This window comes from Scylla paramamosain, chromosome 3 (assembly GCF_035594125.1).
Source record: "Scylla paramamosain isolate STU-SP2022 chromosome 3, ASM3559412v1, whole genome shotgun sequence".
NCBI classification, from domain to species: Eukaryota; Metazoa; Arthropoda; class Malacostraca; order Decapoda; family Portunidae; genus Scylla; species Scylla paramamosain.
The window spans coordinates 20152506-20166286 of record NC_087153.1 but is presented as its reverse complement, the minus strand read 5'-3'; the positions used below and the strand labels follow the sequence as shown (position 1 = coordinate 20166286).

General features: G+C 35.6%; 1 protein-coding gene across 1 annotated transcript in view; it reads right to left on the bottom strand.

Annotated features, from left to right (window-relative positions):
* Positions 1–5941: 5941 nt before the first annotated feature.
* Positions 5942–13781, bottom strand: part of LOC135092608 (uncharacterized) — a 55234-nt gene continuing 47394 nt past the window's right edge. Inside the window, exons 2-4 of the mRNA XM_063991217.1 lie at positions 12000–12129; positions 10171–10302; positions 5942–6517 (exon numbers count right to left, since the gene is read on the bottom strand). Of these exons, the coding sequence (XP_063847287.1) occupies positions 6437–6517; positions 10171–10302; positions 12000–12129 (343 nt within the window). The 3' untranslated portion in view covers positions 5942–6436. The remainder of the gene's footprint in view (positions 6518–10170; positions 10303–11999; positions 12130–13781) is intronic.

The following is a 13781-nucleotide window of genomic DNA, read 5'->3' as shown; positions in this document are numbered from 1 at the left end:
AAATCTCTAAAAGAGATGACTGAGACTCAGTAAGGAAACCCAGAAGATCACCAGTAGAGCGGCCTTGACAGAACCCATACGGTGATCAGATAGAAGGTTGTGAAGTGACAGATGTTTAAGAATCTTCCTCTTGAGGAAGATTGATTCAAAAACTTTAGATAGGCAGGAAATTAAAGCAATAGGACGGTAGTTTGAGGGATTAGAACAGTCTTCCTTTTTAGGAACAGGCTGAATGTAGGCAAACTTCCAGCAAGAAGGAAAGGTAGATGTTGACAGAGTTGAAAGAGTTTGACTAGGCAAGGTGCAAGCACGGAGGCACAGTTTTGGAGAACAATAGGAGGGATCCCATCAGGCAACCTTTCAAATCAATAATTAATTAGAAAGTTATTATAATATCTGTACCACTATTTCTTACCATAGATAGTATACATTTAGTTCAGATAATACTCCATTCTTGGCATCACACTTATTGAAACATCACACAACATCTCTATAATGGTCAGAAACAAGTCCATGTAGCCATGCACGGTGTGCACTGTGTTGTGTATTTACCTAGGTGTAATTTACAGGGCCCGAGCTACACTCAAGTGGTCCCATCTCCATACCTATACATGTCTAATTTTTCCTTTAGTTTGTGTACACTTGTTGCCAAAACTATACATATCTTCTTTTAGTCCATTCCAAACTTCAGTGTGTCTTTGTGGAAAACTATTCTTTGTGTTGTTCAGACATCTTCTTTTCCCTACTTATGTGAGTGTCCCATTCTACTGTCATGACTGCTTGTCTCTTTTAGTAATGGTTTTGTCATTACCAACTTCCATTTTGTTTGCCAACTTGTAGATAGTTATCAAATCTCTTTCTCTCCTTTGTTCCAGTATTGGTAAGTATATTTTTTCTAATCTTTCTTCATAACTTAATTCCTCAAATTCTGCCACCATTTTTGTTCCTATTGTTTGTATTCTTCCTAGCTTGTTTACATGCTTCTTACATAGAGACTACACAACTGCTGCATATTCCAATCTAGGTCTTATTATCATAGGGATTATTTTTCTCATCTTACTTTTGTTCATGAGGTGAGAAGCTGTACTATGTTTCATAGTAATCTGTAAATGTTCCTCATATTCTACCTATATGCTTCTCTGGTTGGAAGTTATCTGGCTTTACTACTCCTAGATCCTTTTCTTCCTGGATCCTTTTAATATATTTGTTTTCTACCTTGTATGTCCAATGTGGTCTTCTATTCACTTCTGCACATCTCCATCATATGACATTTGCTTACATCGAATTTAACTTCCCATTTTTTGCTCCATTCACAAATTTTATTGGTCATTTTGTAGATATTCACAGTCTTTGCAACTTTTTATTTCTTTCTGTAATTTAGCATTATCTGCAAATAGGCTGTTGTAGCTATCAATTTTTTCAAGAATATCATTTATATAAACAATGAACAATACCATATTGGTGATAGTACTGACCCTTGTGGCACACCACTCTTTACTGTTTTCCAAACCAACTTTTCATCATTAGCTACTGTTCTCATTTCTCATCATTTTAAGTAATTTTCCATCCACTTTATACTTGTCCCATGTAGTCTCTTAATATTTTCAAGTTTCCACATAAGTCTTTCATGGGGGAACCTTGTCAAAAGCTTTTTATCAGATCTAGTTATATACAGTCCACAAATGCTTCTCTTTCCTACATGATGTCATCACTCTTGAGCTGAAGCTTAATAGATTTGTTACACATGATTTTCTTTTCCTGGAGCCATATTGTTTGTCTGTTATTATTCCTTCTTTTATAAGAATTCTGCTGCCCATTGTGTGTGTGTGTGTGTGTGTGTGTGTGTGTGTGTGTGTGTGTGTGTGTGGGGAGGGGGACAGAATTTGATGACACTGACATTACAGTGTCCCTTCATAATGTGCAATTAGTGATTGGGTGCCAATTATACCAGAGACACTCTTCAGTGAATTCTTTCACTCATAATACCCCATAATCAATGATCTAGTGCCTCTAAATATTACAGTAATAAAATTATTTTGTAATCACCTTTCAACAAGCATTACCTACTCAGCTAGACTACCAGTATGCAGAAACTTCTGCTAGCCCCTAAGCAACGGGTTTTTTGTGCAGAAACCTCTTCTTGTAATGAGTTTTTAGAGAAAAATAACTCTTATTCCTAGTTATATCTCATTTAGTACAGATTCTAGAATAATGAAACTTACAGCATAAGAAGCACCTATCCTTCTCCATTCTAGTGGTACTTTTGTCTGACTCATTATTTTAGTTCAACAGGAAGTAAAGGTGTGTTCATTATGCTGGATATAGTACTGGCTACAGCTCACTTGCCCCACCTGCCCTCACTGCTTTCCCCACATATCAAAAGGAATGTTCTTCCACTGTGACTCCTTGTTTAACAGCACTTAATGGGAGTGGATGAGGTTAGCTTGCATTTGCACTTAGCCATTCATTAGGATGAGGGCAGATCACCTCCTTCCATGATACTTGCCTTGTATAGAATACCAGATGGCAAGTCACTAAAAGTGGTAGGGAGCAGCTTTGTAAATGTTGCTAAGTAATGTTCAAAATATCTCTCTCCCACTTTCATTTTGATTTAAGGATTGAAAATCATGAGGCACATACATTCATTACCCATCAGAGCCCTGAAATGCACACCACTGTGTTGCTTGTTGCTCAGGGGGTTAAAATTATTGATACCTGTGAGATGTTATTCTAAAAACTGGAAAAATAAATAACAGGCAGCTCTAAATAAATTATATACTGTCGACAAATAACAACAGTAGCTTATGTAAAAAGGAACATAAATGCTTGGTACACATTTTTAGACCTCAGCTAGGATGTGAAAACATGAGCTAAAGCTAAACTAGATGTGATGTACTTTATGATTATGTCAGCTAAAGGCTTGTCCTTTAAGCTTGTCAGATCTGGTTTCAATCCCTGGTCACATCCACTTCCCATGTTTATACATTTTTTTTTTCATAATTTTTAATTTTGTAATAGGAAATGTATTTCTTTGTTTAACTATGACATTGGCAACATGGTGGTGGGATGGTCTTAAAAGATTTCATATAGGGGAAAGAATAAAGCCTAGTATGAACTTATGATGGCATTGTTTTGTTGCGTCAAACAGGAAATGAGTGTCCCACCCAAAAAAGGGAGAAAACATGAATGGAGCAGGGGCTTCCTAGTGAATACTCTGGTAAACCTTGCAAGACCAGAACCACACTTCCCAGACACACACTTTGGATTGTTTGGATACTTATTGTACCACATTAAATTAATGAAACATCAGAAATTAACCTAGAAGGAAGAGCCATGTAATGCAGTGATAGGACACAAATATGAGCCAAAGCTAGATTAGCTGTGAGGTACCTCATGGTCCAGTTAGTTAAGGCTTGGTATTCTGGTATGTTCATTCCTGGTTCAGTCCCTGATCACATCTACCTCCCTTTTTTTTCTTTTTTTCCCCTTCATGTAGGAGTGGCACAGGCCAAGGGAAACAAAAATTCCAGCAAAAAAAAAAAAAAAAAAACAGCCACTGAGGTGCCAGTCCCCAAACAGTCAAAAATGTTAGTCAAAAATACAAGTTAAGTGTCTTGAAACCTCACTCTTGAAAGAGTTCAAGTCATAGGAAGGTGGAAATACAGAGGCAGGCAGGGAGTTCCAAGGTTTACTAGAGAAAGGGATGAATGATTGAGAATACTGGTTAACTTGCATTAGAGAAGTGGACAGAATAGGGATGAGAGAAAAAAGAAAGTCTTATGCAGCAAAACCAAGGGAGGAGGGGAGGCATGCACTTCACAAGATAAGAAGAGCAGTTGGCATGAAAATAGCAGTAGAAGATAGCAAGAGATGCAACATTGCAGCAATGAGAATGAGGCTGAAGACGGTCAGTTAGAGGAAAGGAGTTGATGAGATGGAAAACTTTTGATTACACCCTATCTAAAAGATAGCATACTACATACATGGACGGATAAGGAGGGGTGGGGGTGAGAAAAACTGGTGAAGAAGACTGATGCCTAACTTCACAGAAACTGTTTTAGCTAGAGATGAGATGTGAAGTTTCCAGTTTAGATTATGATTAAAGGACAGAGGACAGACTGAGGATGTTCAGTGTAGAGAAAGGGGACGGTTGAGTGTCACTGAAGAAGAGGGGATAGTTGTCTGGAAGGTTGTGTCGAGTTGATAGACGGAGGAATTGAATTCTTGGGACACTGAACAATACTAAGTTCACTCTCCCCCAGTCAGAAATTTTGGAGAGATCAGAAGTCAGGAATTCTGTGGCTTCCTTGTGTGAACTGTTTACTTCCTGAAGGGTTGGACGTCTACAAAAAGACGCGGAAAAGTGCAGGGTGGTATCATCAGCATAGGAATGGATAGGACAAAAGTTTGGTTTAGAAGGTCATTGATGAATAATAGGAAGAGAGTGGGTGACAGGACAAAACCCTGAGGAACACCATTGTCAATAGATTTAGGAGAAGAACAGTGACCATCTACCACAGTACCAATAGAATGGTCAGAAAAGAAACTCGAGATCAAGTTACCAAGAGAAGGATAGAGGCTGTAGGAGGGTAATTTGGAAATCAAAGCTTTGTGCCACTCTATCAAAAGCTTTTGATATGTCTAAGGCATCAGCAAAAGATTCACCAAAATCTCTAAAAGAGGATAATCAAGACTCAGTAAGGAAAGCCGGATCACCAGTAGAGTGGCATTGACGGAACCCATACTGTTGATCAGATAGAAGGTTGTGAAGTGATAGATGTTTAAGAATCTTCCTGTTGATGCATCAAAAACTTCAGATAAGCAGGAAATTACAGCAACAGGATGGTTATTTGAGGGATTAGAACGGTCACGCTTTTTAGGAATAGGCTGAATGTAGGCAAGCTTCCAGCAAGAAGAAAAGATAGATGTTGATAGACAAAGATGAAAGAGTTTGACTAGGCAAGGTGCAAGCACAGAGGAGCAGTTTTGGAGAACAATAGGAGGGACCCCATCAGGTCCATAAGCCTTCCGAGGGTTTAGGCCAGCAAGGGCATGGAAAACATCATTGTGAAGAATTTTAATAGGTAGCATGGAGGATGGAGGAGAGGGAGGAACAAGCCCTGAATTGTCCAAGGTAGAGTTTTTAGCAAAGGTTTGAGCAAAGAGTTCAGCTTTAGAGATAGATATGATAACAGTGGTACTATCTGGTTGAAATAAAGGAGGGAAAGAAGAAGCAAAGTTATTGGAGATGTTTTTGGCTAGGTGCCAGAGATCACGAGGGGAGTTAGATCTTGAAAGATTTTGACACTCTATTAATGAAGGAGTTTTGGCTAGTTGGAGAACAGACTTGGCATGGTTCCGGACAGAAATATAAAGTGCAAGAGATTCTAGTAATGGAAGGCTCAGGTACCTTTAGTGAGCTACCTCTCTATCATGAATAGCAGGAGAACAGGCTGTGTTAAACCAAGGTTTGGAAGGTTTAGGTATGGGCAGAAATATAAAGTGCAAGAGATTCTGGTAATGGAAGGCTCAAGTACCTTTTGTGAGCTACCTCTCTATCATGAATAACAGGAGAACAGGCTGTGTTAAACCAAGGTTTGGAAGGTTTAGGTCGAGAAAAAGAGTGAGGAATGTAGGGCCCGATGCCAGACACTATCACCTCCGTTATGCGCTCGGCACACAGTCTCTGGCACAGAAGCAGTAGTCATTCCAAGGAAATTCAGCAAAATACCTCCTCAGTTCCCCCCAACTAGCAGAGGCAAAACACCAGAGGCACCTCTCCTTAGGAGATCCTGAGGATGGATTGGAGCAATAGGACAAGATACAGATATGAGATTGTGATTGGAGGAGCCCAATGGAGAAGATAGGGTAACAGCATAAGCAGAAGGATTAGAGGTTAGGAAAAGGTCAAGAATATTGGGTGTATCACTTAAACACTTAAACACTTAAACACTTTATTATAGCCTAGGTTTATACATTTCATTATTGGATAGGTATACATTATTGGCCAGCCTATGTATAAGCTTGATGCTTTTCAGGCAAATGAAAAATTTAAAAGTACATTACTTAAAGTAAACACAATAGACAACTTAAAATCGAAAAATCTATCATGAAGATAAATAAAAACATAATATGATAAGGTTTATACAGAATAATATATATCTATATTGTTATAAAGTTGAGTATGAAGATGGATGGGATGACACATAGGGTTAGGTGATATAAATTGATACATATATGAGACTGAAATCATATAGATGTGTTTAAAAATAAAGTACAGGAAAGATGATAAAGTTTTGTAGGGTTAGTTTTGTAAGATCAGGGGGGAAGTAATATAAGGTATGAGTGTAGGAAGTGACTGATTAGTATGCATCTCTAAAACGGTCAAGGATATGAGCAGGGTGTTGCACCAATTGGAGGATAGCAAAGTTGAAGGCTAGTTCACCATGATGGTCAGTGAAGGGAGAGGAAACCCAAAGCTGGTGGTGAACATTGAAGTCTCCAAGAATGGAGGTCTCTGCAAAAGGGAAGTGAGTCAGAATGTGCTCCACTTTGGAGGTTAAGTAGTCAAAGAATTTCTTATAGTCTGAGGAGTTAGGTGAGAGGTATACAGCACAGATAAATTTAGTTTGAGAGTGACTCTGTAATAGTAGCCAGATGGTGAAAAACTCGGAATATTCAAGAGTGTGGGCACAACAGCAGGTTAAGTCATTGCGCACATAAACGCAACATTCAGCTTTGGATTGAAAATGAGAATAAAGAAAGTAGGAGGGAACAGAAAAGGGGCTATTGTAAGTTGCCTCAGACACCTATGTTTCAGTGAGGAAAAGAAGATAAGGTTTAGTAGAGGAGAGATTGTGTTCTAGAAATTGAAAACTAGATCTAAGACTGTGAATGTTGCAGAAATTAATGAAGAAAAAGTTGAGGGGGGGGTCTCAAGAGACTTAGGGTTGATACCAGAAGACACTAGCCTTGATGAGCATCATCAACAGGACCCATCAAGTAAATTTTAAGTTGGTTTTTACCTAATTATTTTTTATTATTTTATTCATAATACTGTACATGCATATCATAAATAAAGATGAGGTTTACTAGAGGAGAGGTGATGTTGTACAGATAGAAAATTATATCTAAGACAGCAAATGTTACACAATTTAATGAAGAAAAGTTATAATATACCAGTAAAATGCCTTGGAAGGCAATTAACGAGCAAAGATGTCAGTAATGCATCAGTGGAAGGGGTATTTCAAGAAGAGAGAGAGAGAGAGAGAGAGAGAGAGAGAGAGAGAGGCAACTTCAGGCACCCCACACTTGCCTAATATTCAAATCACTCTAGCTCAAAACTCTGCAAGAGCCCAGTGGTTGTGCTATATACCACTTGATAGGAAATTTCATTTTGTGTTCAGTGGTATCTATCCGCTCTCATTGAGACAAAAGAAAATTGGTGAAAATTGCAGAAAACTGATGGTCACTTTACAAAAAGTTTTGTATTGTATTTTGCATATGCACAGTAGTATTGCAAATTTCATATGATTTTTCATTATAACTTGTATTACTCTTATTACCAACAAAAATTTGAGCTTGATCAGTTAATTACTTAAAAAGTTGTAATTTTGACTTTGTGCATGTACAGTGCTACTTCAAAGTTGACGTAAGGAATTTTATTAAAATTATAACATGACACCTCTTAAGTTTCATTAAAACTGGTTGAGTAGTTTTTGAGAAATCCCATTTCTGACACCCTTCTACTTTTAGTAAGTTAACTTCACCCAATAGAAGAGATGAAAGCTATATCATATAAAATTGATAGAGGTGTGCTATCATATGATGCTAATTTTGTTACGATCAGCCACATAGTTCTGGAGATATTAGCGATTGAATAGGGTTATGGTCAGACTGAGCCAGGCCCCTCAAAACGAAACAACAACCTCCATAGTAAACTTTGTTTTGCTCATAATTAATTTCTCACTCTTTCATAAAAGAGAACATAGGTATCCATTTAATCATGATGAGTTTCCCTTCAATACAGGGACTGTAATATATATACCTCCCATATTTATAATATATGAATTTCTCACTCTTTCATAAAAGAGAACATAGTTATCCATTCAATCATGATGATTTCCCCTTCAATACAGGGACTGTAATATATATACCTCCCATATTTATAATATATGAATTTCTCACTCTTTCATAAAAGAGAACATAGTTATCCATTCAATCATGATGATTTCCCCTTCAATACAGGGACTGTAATATATATACCTCCCATATTTATAATATATGAATTTCTCACTCTTTCATAAAAGAGAACATAGTTATCCATTCAATCATGATGAGTTCCCCTTCAATACAGGGACTGTAATATATATACCTCCCATATTTATAATATATTAATTTCTCACTCTTTCATAAAGGAGAACATAGAGTTCTTTGTTTAATCATGATTAGTTCCTTTTCATTACATGGACTGTACTAAATACATATTTTTCTTAAGCTACTTTTTTAGAATACTTTTGGCTTAAGTTGAGAACTTGACCGCCCTGATTTGAGGAATGGTGAAGTGGAGCCACCAGGCACAATATCTACCAATTCACAAAACAGAGCAATGACTAAATTTTGACTTCTCTATTTCCTTAGTTTGGTGGCATTCCTACTTCCTTGATGCCATTTTCCTATCATTCTATGCCAATAGAATGGAATACATCTACAACAAATAAGAGATAGCATATATCAGCGTTCCCTCACATATTCATGGTTTTGCATATTTGCAGAGTTTTCCCTAACCTAACCTAACTAATGGGGAGTTTTTAGAGTTGCCAGGTGTCACCACCAGCTCAGTCTTTCAGCCCAAAGAGCCCAAATTATTCTTTCAGTTATAAATTACAGTAACCCAAGATATAACGAACACATATGGGGGGAGAGTGGGTCACTTGAGATGAAAATTTGCTATATATGTGTATAGAGAGAGAGAGAGAGAGAGAGAGAGAGAGAGAGAGAGAGAGAGAGAGAGAGAGAGAGAGAGAGAGAGAGAGAGAGAGAGAGAGAGAGAGAGAGAGAGAGAGAGAGAGAGAGAGAGAGAGAGAGAGGCAGCAGACAGCAGCCTTAAATAGGATGTTATACCTGAAATTTGGTAAATAGAAGTTCATTATATCAAGGGTTTATTGTACATATCAACTTATTCCCCTTTTATTTTATAGTGCACTGTATTTTTTAATTAAAATATCATGTACTATACATATAATAACTGTTTTTTATTGTCTTAAAGTGAATTGCTTAGTAAATGTGAGATGCATAGTTTAAGATTTAAACTATAAATATAGGTAGTTCTGATCCTTATAAGGATGGTTTCCCATATTCACAGATTTTAACTATTTGCAGGAGGTTCTGGAATGTAACTCCCACAGATGGCAGGGAAACACTGCATATCTTCCCTCCCACAACAGCGATGCACTTAATGAATTGGGCCAAGATAATTAGTGAAAGCTTTCTGTGTTAAAGAGATGCAGCTAGTGGGCCAATATATATACTGATCGTTCAATTAATCCTTTATGTCATAAAACTTCTCTGAAAAAATCTAGTGAATAATTTTTCCTCTCTCACTGCACTGTCCTTGATCTAAATTACATATTAAAACTACACATGATAGTGTAATGATCAGTATGCTTGGCTCACAAACCATATATACACATATATATATATATATATATATATATATATATATATATATATATATATATATATATATATATATATATATATATATATATATATATATATATATATATATATATATATATATATATATATATGCTTGGCTTTGTCTCCAAACTCTCCCCCATAGAGAGACTGTATTAACCTGCAGAAATAAAGCTATCATTCAGGGAAACTGGTTTGTTTGCCAAACAAACATTACATTGCTGAATATTCTGTGGCACCAAATGCTTTGTCAGGAATTGTGGCAATGATATTTCAATCCTTGTCTTTGCATCCTACAATTTGTATGCTGATCATAAACCTTATCAACAAGTTTCTTGAGCTTCATATACTTTTATACATATTACACAAAGTCCATGACAACTGAAAAAAACTATGCAAATAATGCAATGTAGCAGTAGCATCAAGGTAACACCAGTCTGCTACTAGTACTGCTGCTATCCACCTTCTGACCTGCTCAGATGAAGCAGAAGCATTGTCCTCTTCAAAAGAATCCTCAGCCACCACACCAGACCGCTCATTGCTGTGGTAGTGTTGGGAGTAGAAGTTGGGGTAGTGGACAGGAGGAATGACACTGCCCTCACTCTGTGTTGAAAATATATGCTGCCATAAGATGGAGAAAATACTGAATCTGATACTGACAGAAATAAAGAACAAAATTGTATACAAAAATTTTACCATAATTGTTTATAATATCAAGCAAATCTACAGAACATAGGACAACTCTACAACAAGCAGGCTCCAGGCTCCAGGCTGGCAAGCTTGAATAGTCTACACATCATATAAACTTTTGACTGAATAAAGATTCAGATGGATCCATGCTATTTTACAGGATTTAAGCTTTTAACAATGATACAAGTTCCCCATCAAAGGGACAACAAACTAAAGACAAGTATGCAATCTCCTTCACTTTGTGTGCCTTCTTGTTGCAGTAAAATAATGCTCAGCTTCATTTATCCAATTTTCATGGTTTAAACGAAACCTTTCTTATCAAAGATAATATAAGTTGTGGGATTTAGTTCACAATCAAATCAACATTTCTCTATTTTACCTACATCTGACATCTCTATTCATATGAATTTTTCAACAGGTACCCACCCACCAAGAGAAGAGTGCTGTGGAGATCTCCATCACCCACAATAAGTCCCTGAAATGCCTAAATAAACTTGGGATTCATGTCAAATAAAAACAAAACTCACTGGGACATAGTACACATTTGCAAGAGTCCAAGGCAAGACTATCCCACCATCTGTGTACCATGGAATGCTCCCAACAACTGGAGTTACCCACAACTGAGCTGCACTTGGTGCCAATAACCACTCATTCTCAGATACCCAACTCCTAAGCAAATCAATGCTGCATCTGATTACCACTAGGACAATACTTAGTAAAAATTAACAAAGGTGGGGAGTTCCTCAGTCTATTACCATTACTGGGTAGGATACAGATGGAGAAATAGTACAAAAGACAGTTCAGTATTTGGTACAGTAGAGAACACTTACCCTCACCTATAGAAAGAGATCAGCCATCAATACTTTCAAAGGAATAATTTCATCACTGTAATCAGTTTCAGGTCCCTTCAATAAACCTTGCATGTCACTAGGTCATGGACCATGCTTCTATGAAAAGGCACAGATCAATGCCTCTTATGAAAGAGCACAGAGTTGATCAGGAATGAAAAAAGAAAAACTTAACTGACTTTGGAATCAAATATCTAAACTACATCTCTGTAAAAAAGATAGGGAGACTGAAAGAAATTTAATTGGAAAACATTTTATACAACATGGACAACCAAGGTCATGTGACCTTCTTAACATAATTCCTCCTATCAAATCACAATCTAAAAGCTTAAACACCTGATACGTTGAGGCTCCTACACACATTATGAACAAATGGTTCCCAGCCTTTTTTAGGAGATTAGTACAATGCCATGTTAACCTTCACATTATCATCCAAACATCAATTTAAAAAGCTAAATACTTATCAAGTGAATTTACACATGCTTCAACACTCAAATGCAGAATCCTGCACACAAACTTGACATGCCTTTGACAACTTTTTTATTGTCATATAAGAGAAATAATAAATCACCACCTCATTTCCTTCCCTCTTATGTTGCTTAGTGTTTTGAGAACATGCTGCCATACATACATAGCACAACACAAGTACAAAAATTAAGAGTGAAACATTGTGAAAACAAGGAATAAATATGTTTCATGTGACAGCATAGGAAGTGAAGCACAAGAAGTACAAGTGGCTAGGTGTACAGGCCACACACCTACCTGGCTTGGTCTCAGGTTCAACACCCGGGCTTGGCGGGGCACGGCGGCCATGCCTGCTGCTAATGACCTGGCCTGTACCTGGTTGATTCGGGCTTCATCCTCAGCCGTCAAAAGCTTGTTGTTGATAATTCTGTGCCATCACCAGGGAATGGAACAGAAGGGAAGGGGAGGTGAAGAGAAAAAAGACAGTGGGTAAGGATATAAGAACTTCTGAAAATATGCAATAAAGGGAGAATGGAAAAAGGAAGATGAAAATGAAATTTAGGAGATTACAAGGAGGTTGGTGGGTTCCCCTTGTTACTAATACTGTACATACTGTATATGGATGAATAAAGCTACAAAATATCTTTTATCTTGCCTCCTTAAAAAAAAGTCAATACTGACCTTCATTAGCATCCTTAAAAATTTCATCAGATACAAAACAAAACTGCTGTTATAGTGACTTAAACACTCCATATCATCTGTCAGCCCCTGCAGGCTCCACACTGAATAAAAGGGTCACACCTGTCAGTACAGCAGTCATGTGAACCTTTATGACTTGTCTCACAGTACTTGCACACAACCAAAATATATAAATGACCACATATTTTACACTTCCCTCAGCTTGTTAAGTGTGGTTCAACAGCCCCCACAACAAATGATCTGTCTCATTGTAGCAACAGCATGTCTTTATCAACTGCACACACACACACACACACACACACACACACACACACACACACACTAGCTCTAATTTTGTATATCATTTTATGTAAATTATATGCTAAATGACCAAAGAAAATATATGTCTGTAAATGATGCTACAGTCATGAAGATAATCATGCAAAATGAAAAGTGGAGAATTATCAGAAAATTCTGAATATAATGGAGCCAATCTGATTATTAACATGAATATGACGGAGTCAAGATTGATAAATGGAGCTAAGAAATAGCATATGTTGGAAATGGGACAAGAGGATAAAGAAACAAAGATGGGTGGTCGTAGAATAAAGTGATAGAGTGAGAGAAACTTGGAAGTAGCACTAGAGAAATGAATATGATTACTTCAAGAACTAAATAAATGTTGATAAATTTGAAATTGGTGTATATATATATATATATATATATATATATATATATATATATATATATATATATATATATATATATATATATATATATATATATATATATATATATATATATATATATATATATATATATATATATATATATATATATATATATATATATATATATATATATATATATATATATATATATATATTATATATATATATATATATATATATATATATATATATATATATATATATATATATATATATATATATATATATATATATATATATATATATATATATATATATATATATATATATATATATATATATATATATATATATATATATATATATATATATATATATATATATATATATATATATATATATATATATATATATATATATATATATATATATATATATATATATATATATATATATATATATATATATATATATATATATATATATATATATATATATATATATATATATATATATATATATATATATATATATATATATATATATATATATATAGCTGGTTGTGATGACGAAAAAAATTGATCATGATAACTGATAAATCGGTAACAATAACCTTATCAGTGATGACTGATAATTGGCAATAAATTTATTGCCCAATAACCAATAACTGATAAATTTATAAATCTAAAATTCCTATACCACCGATAACAATGAGTGTTTTTGAGCTTGT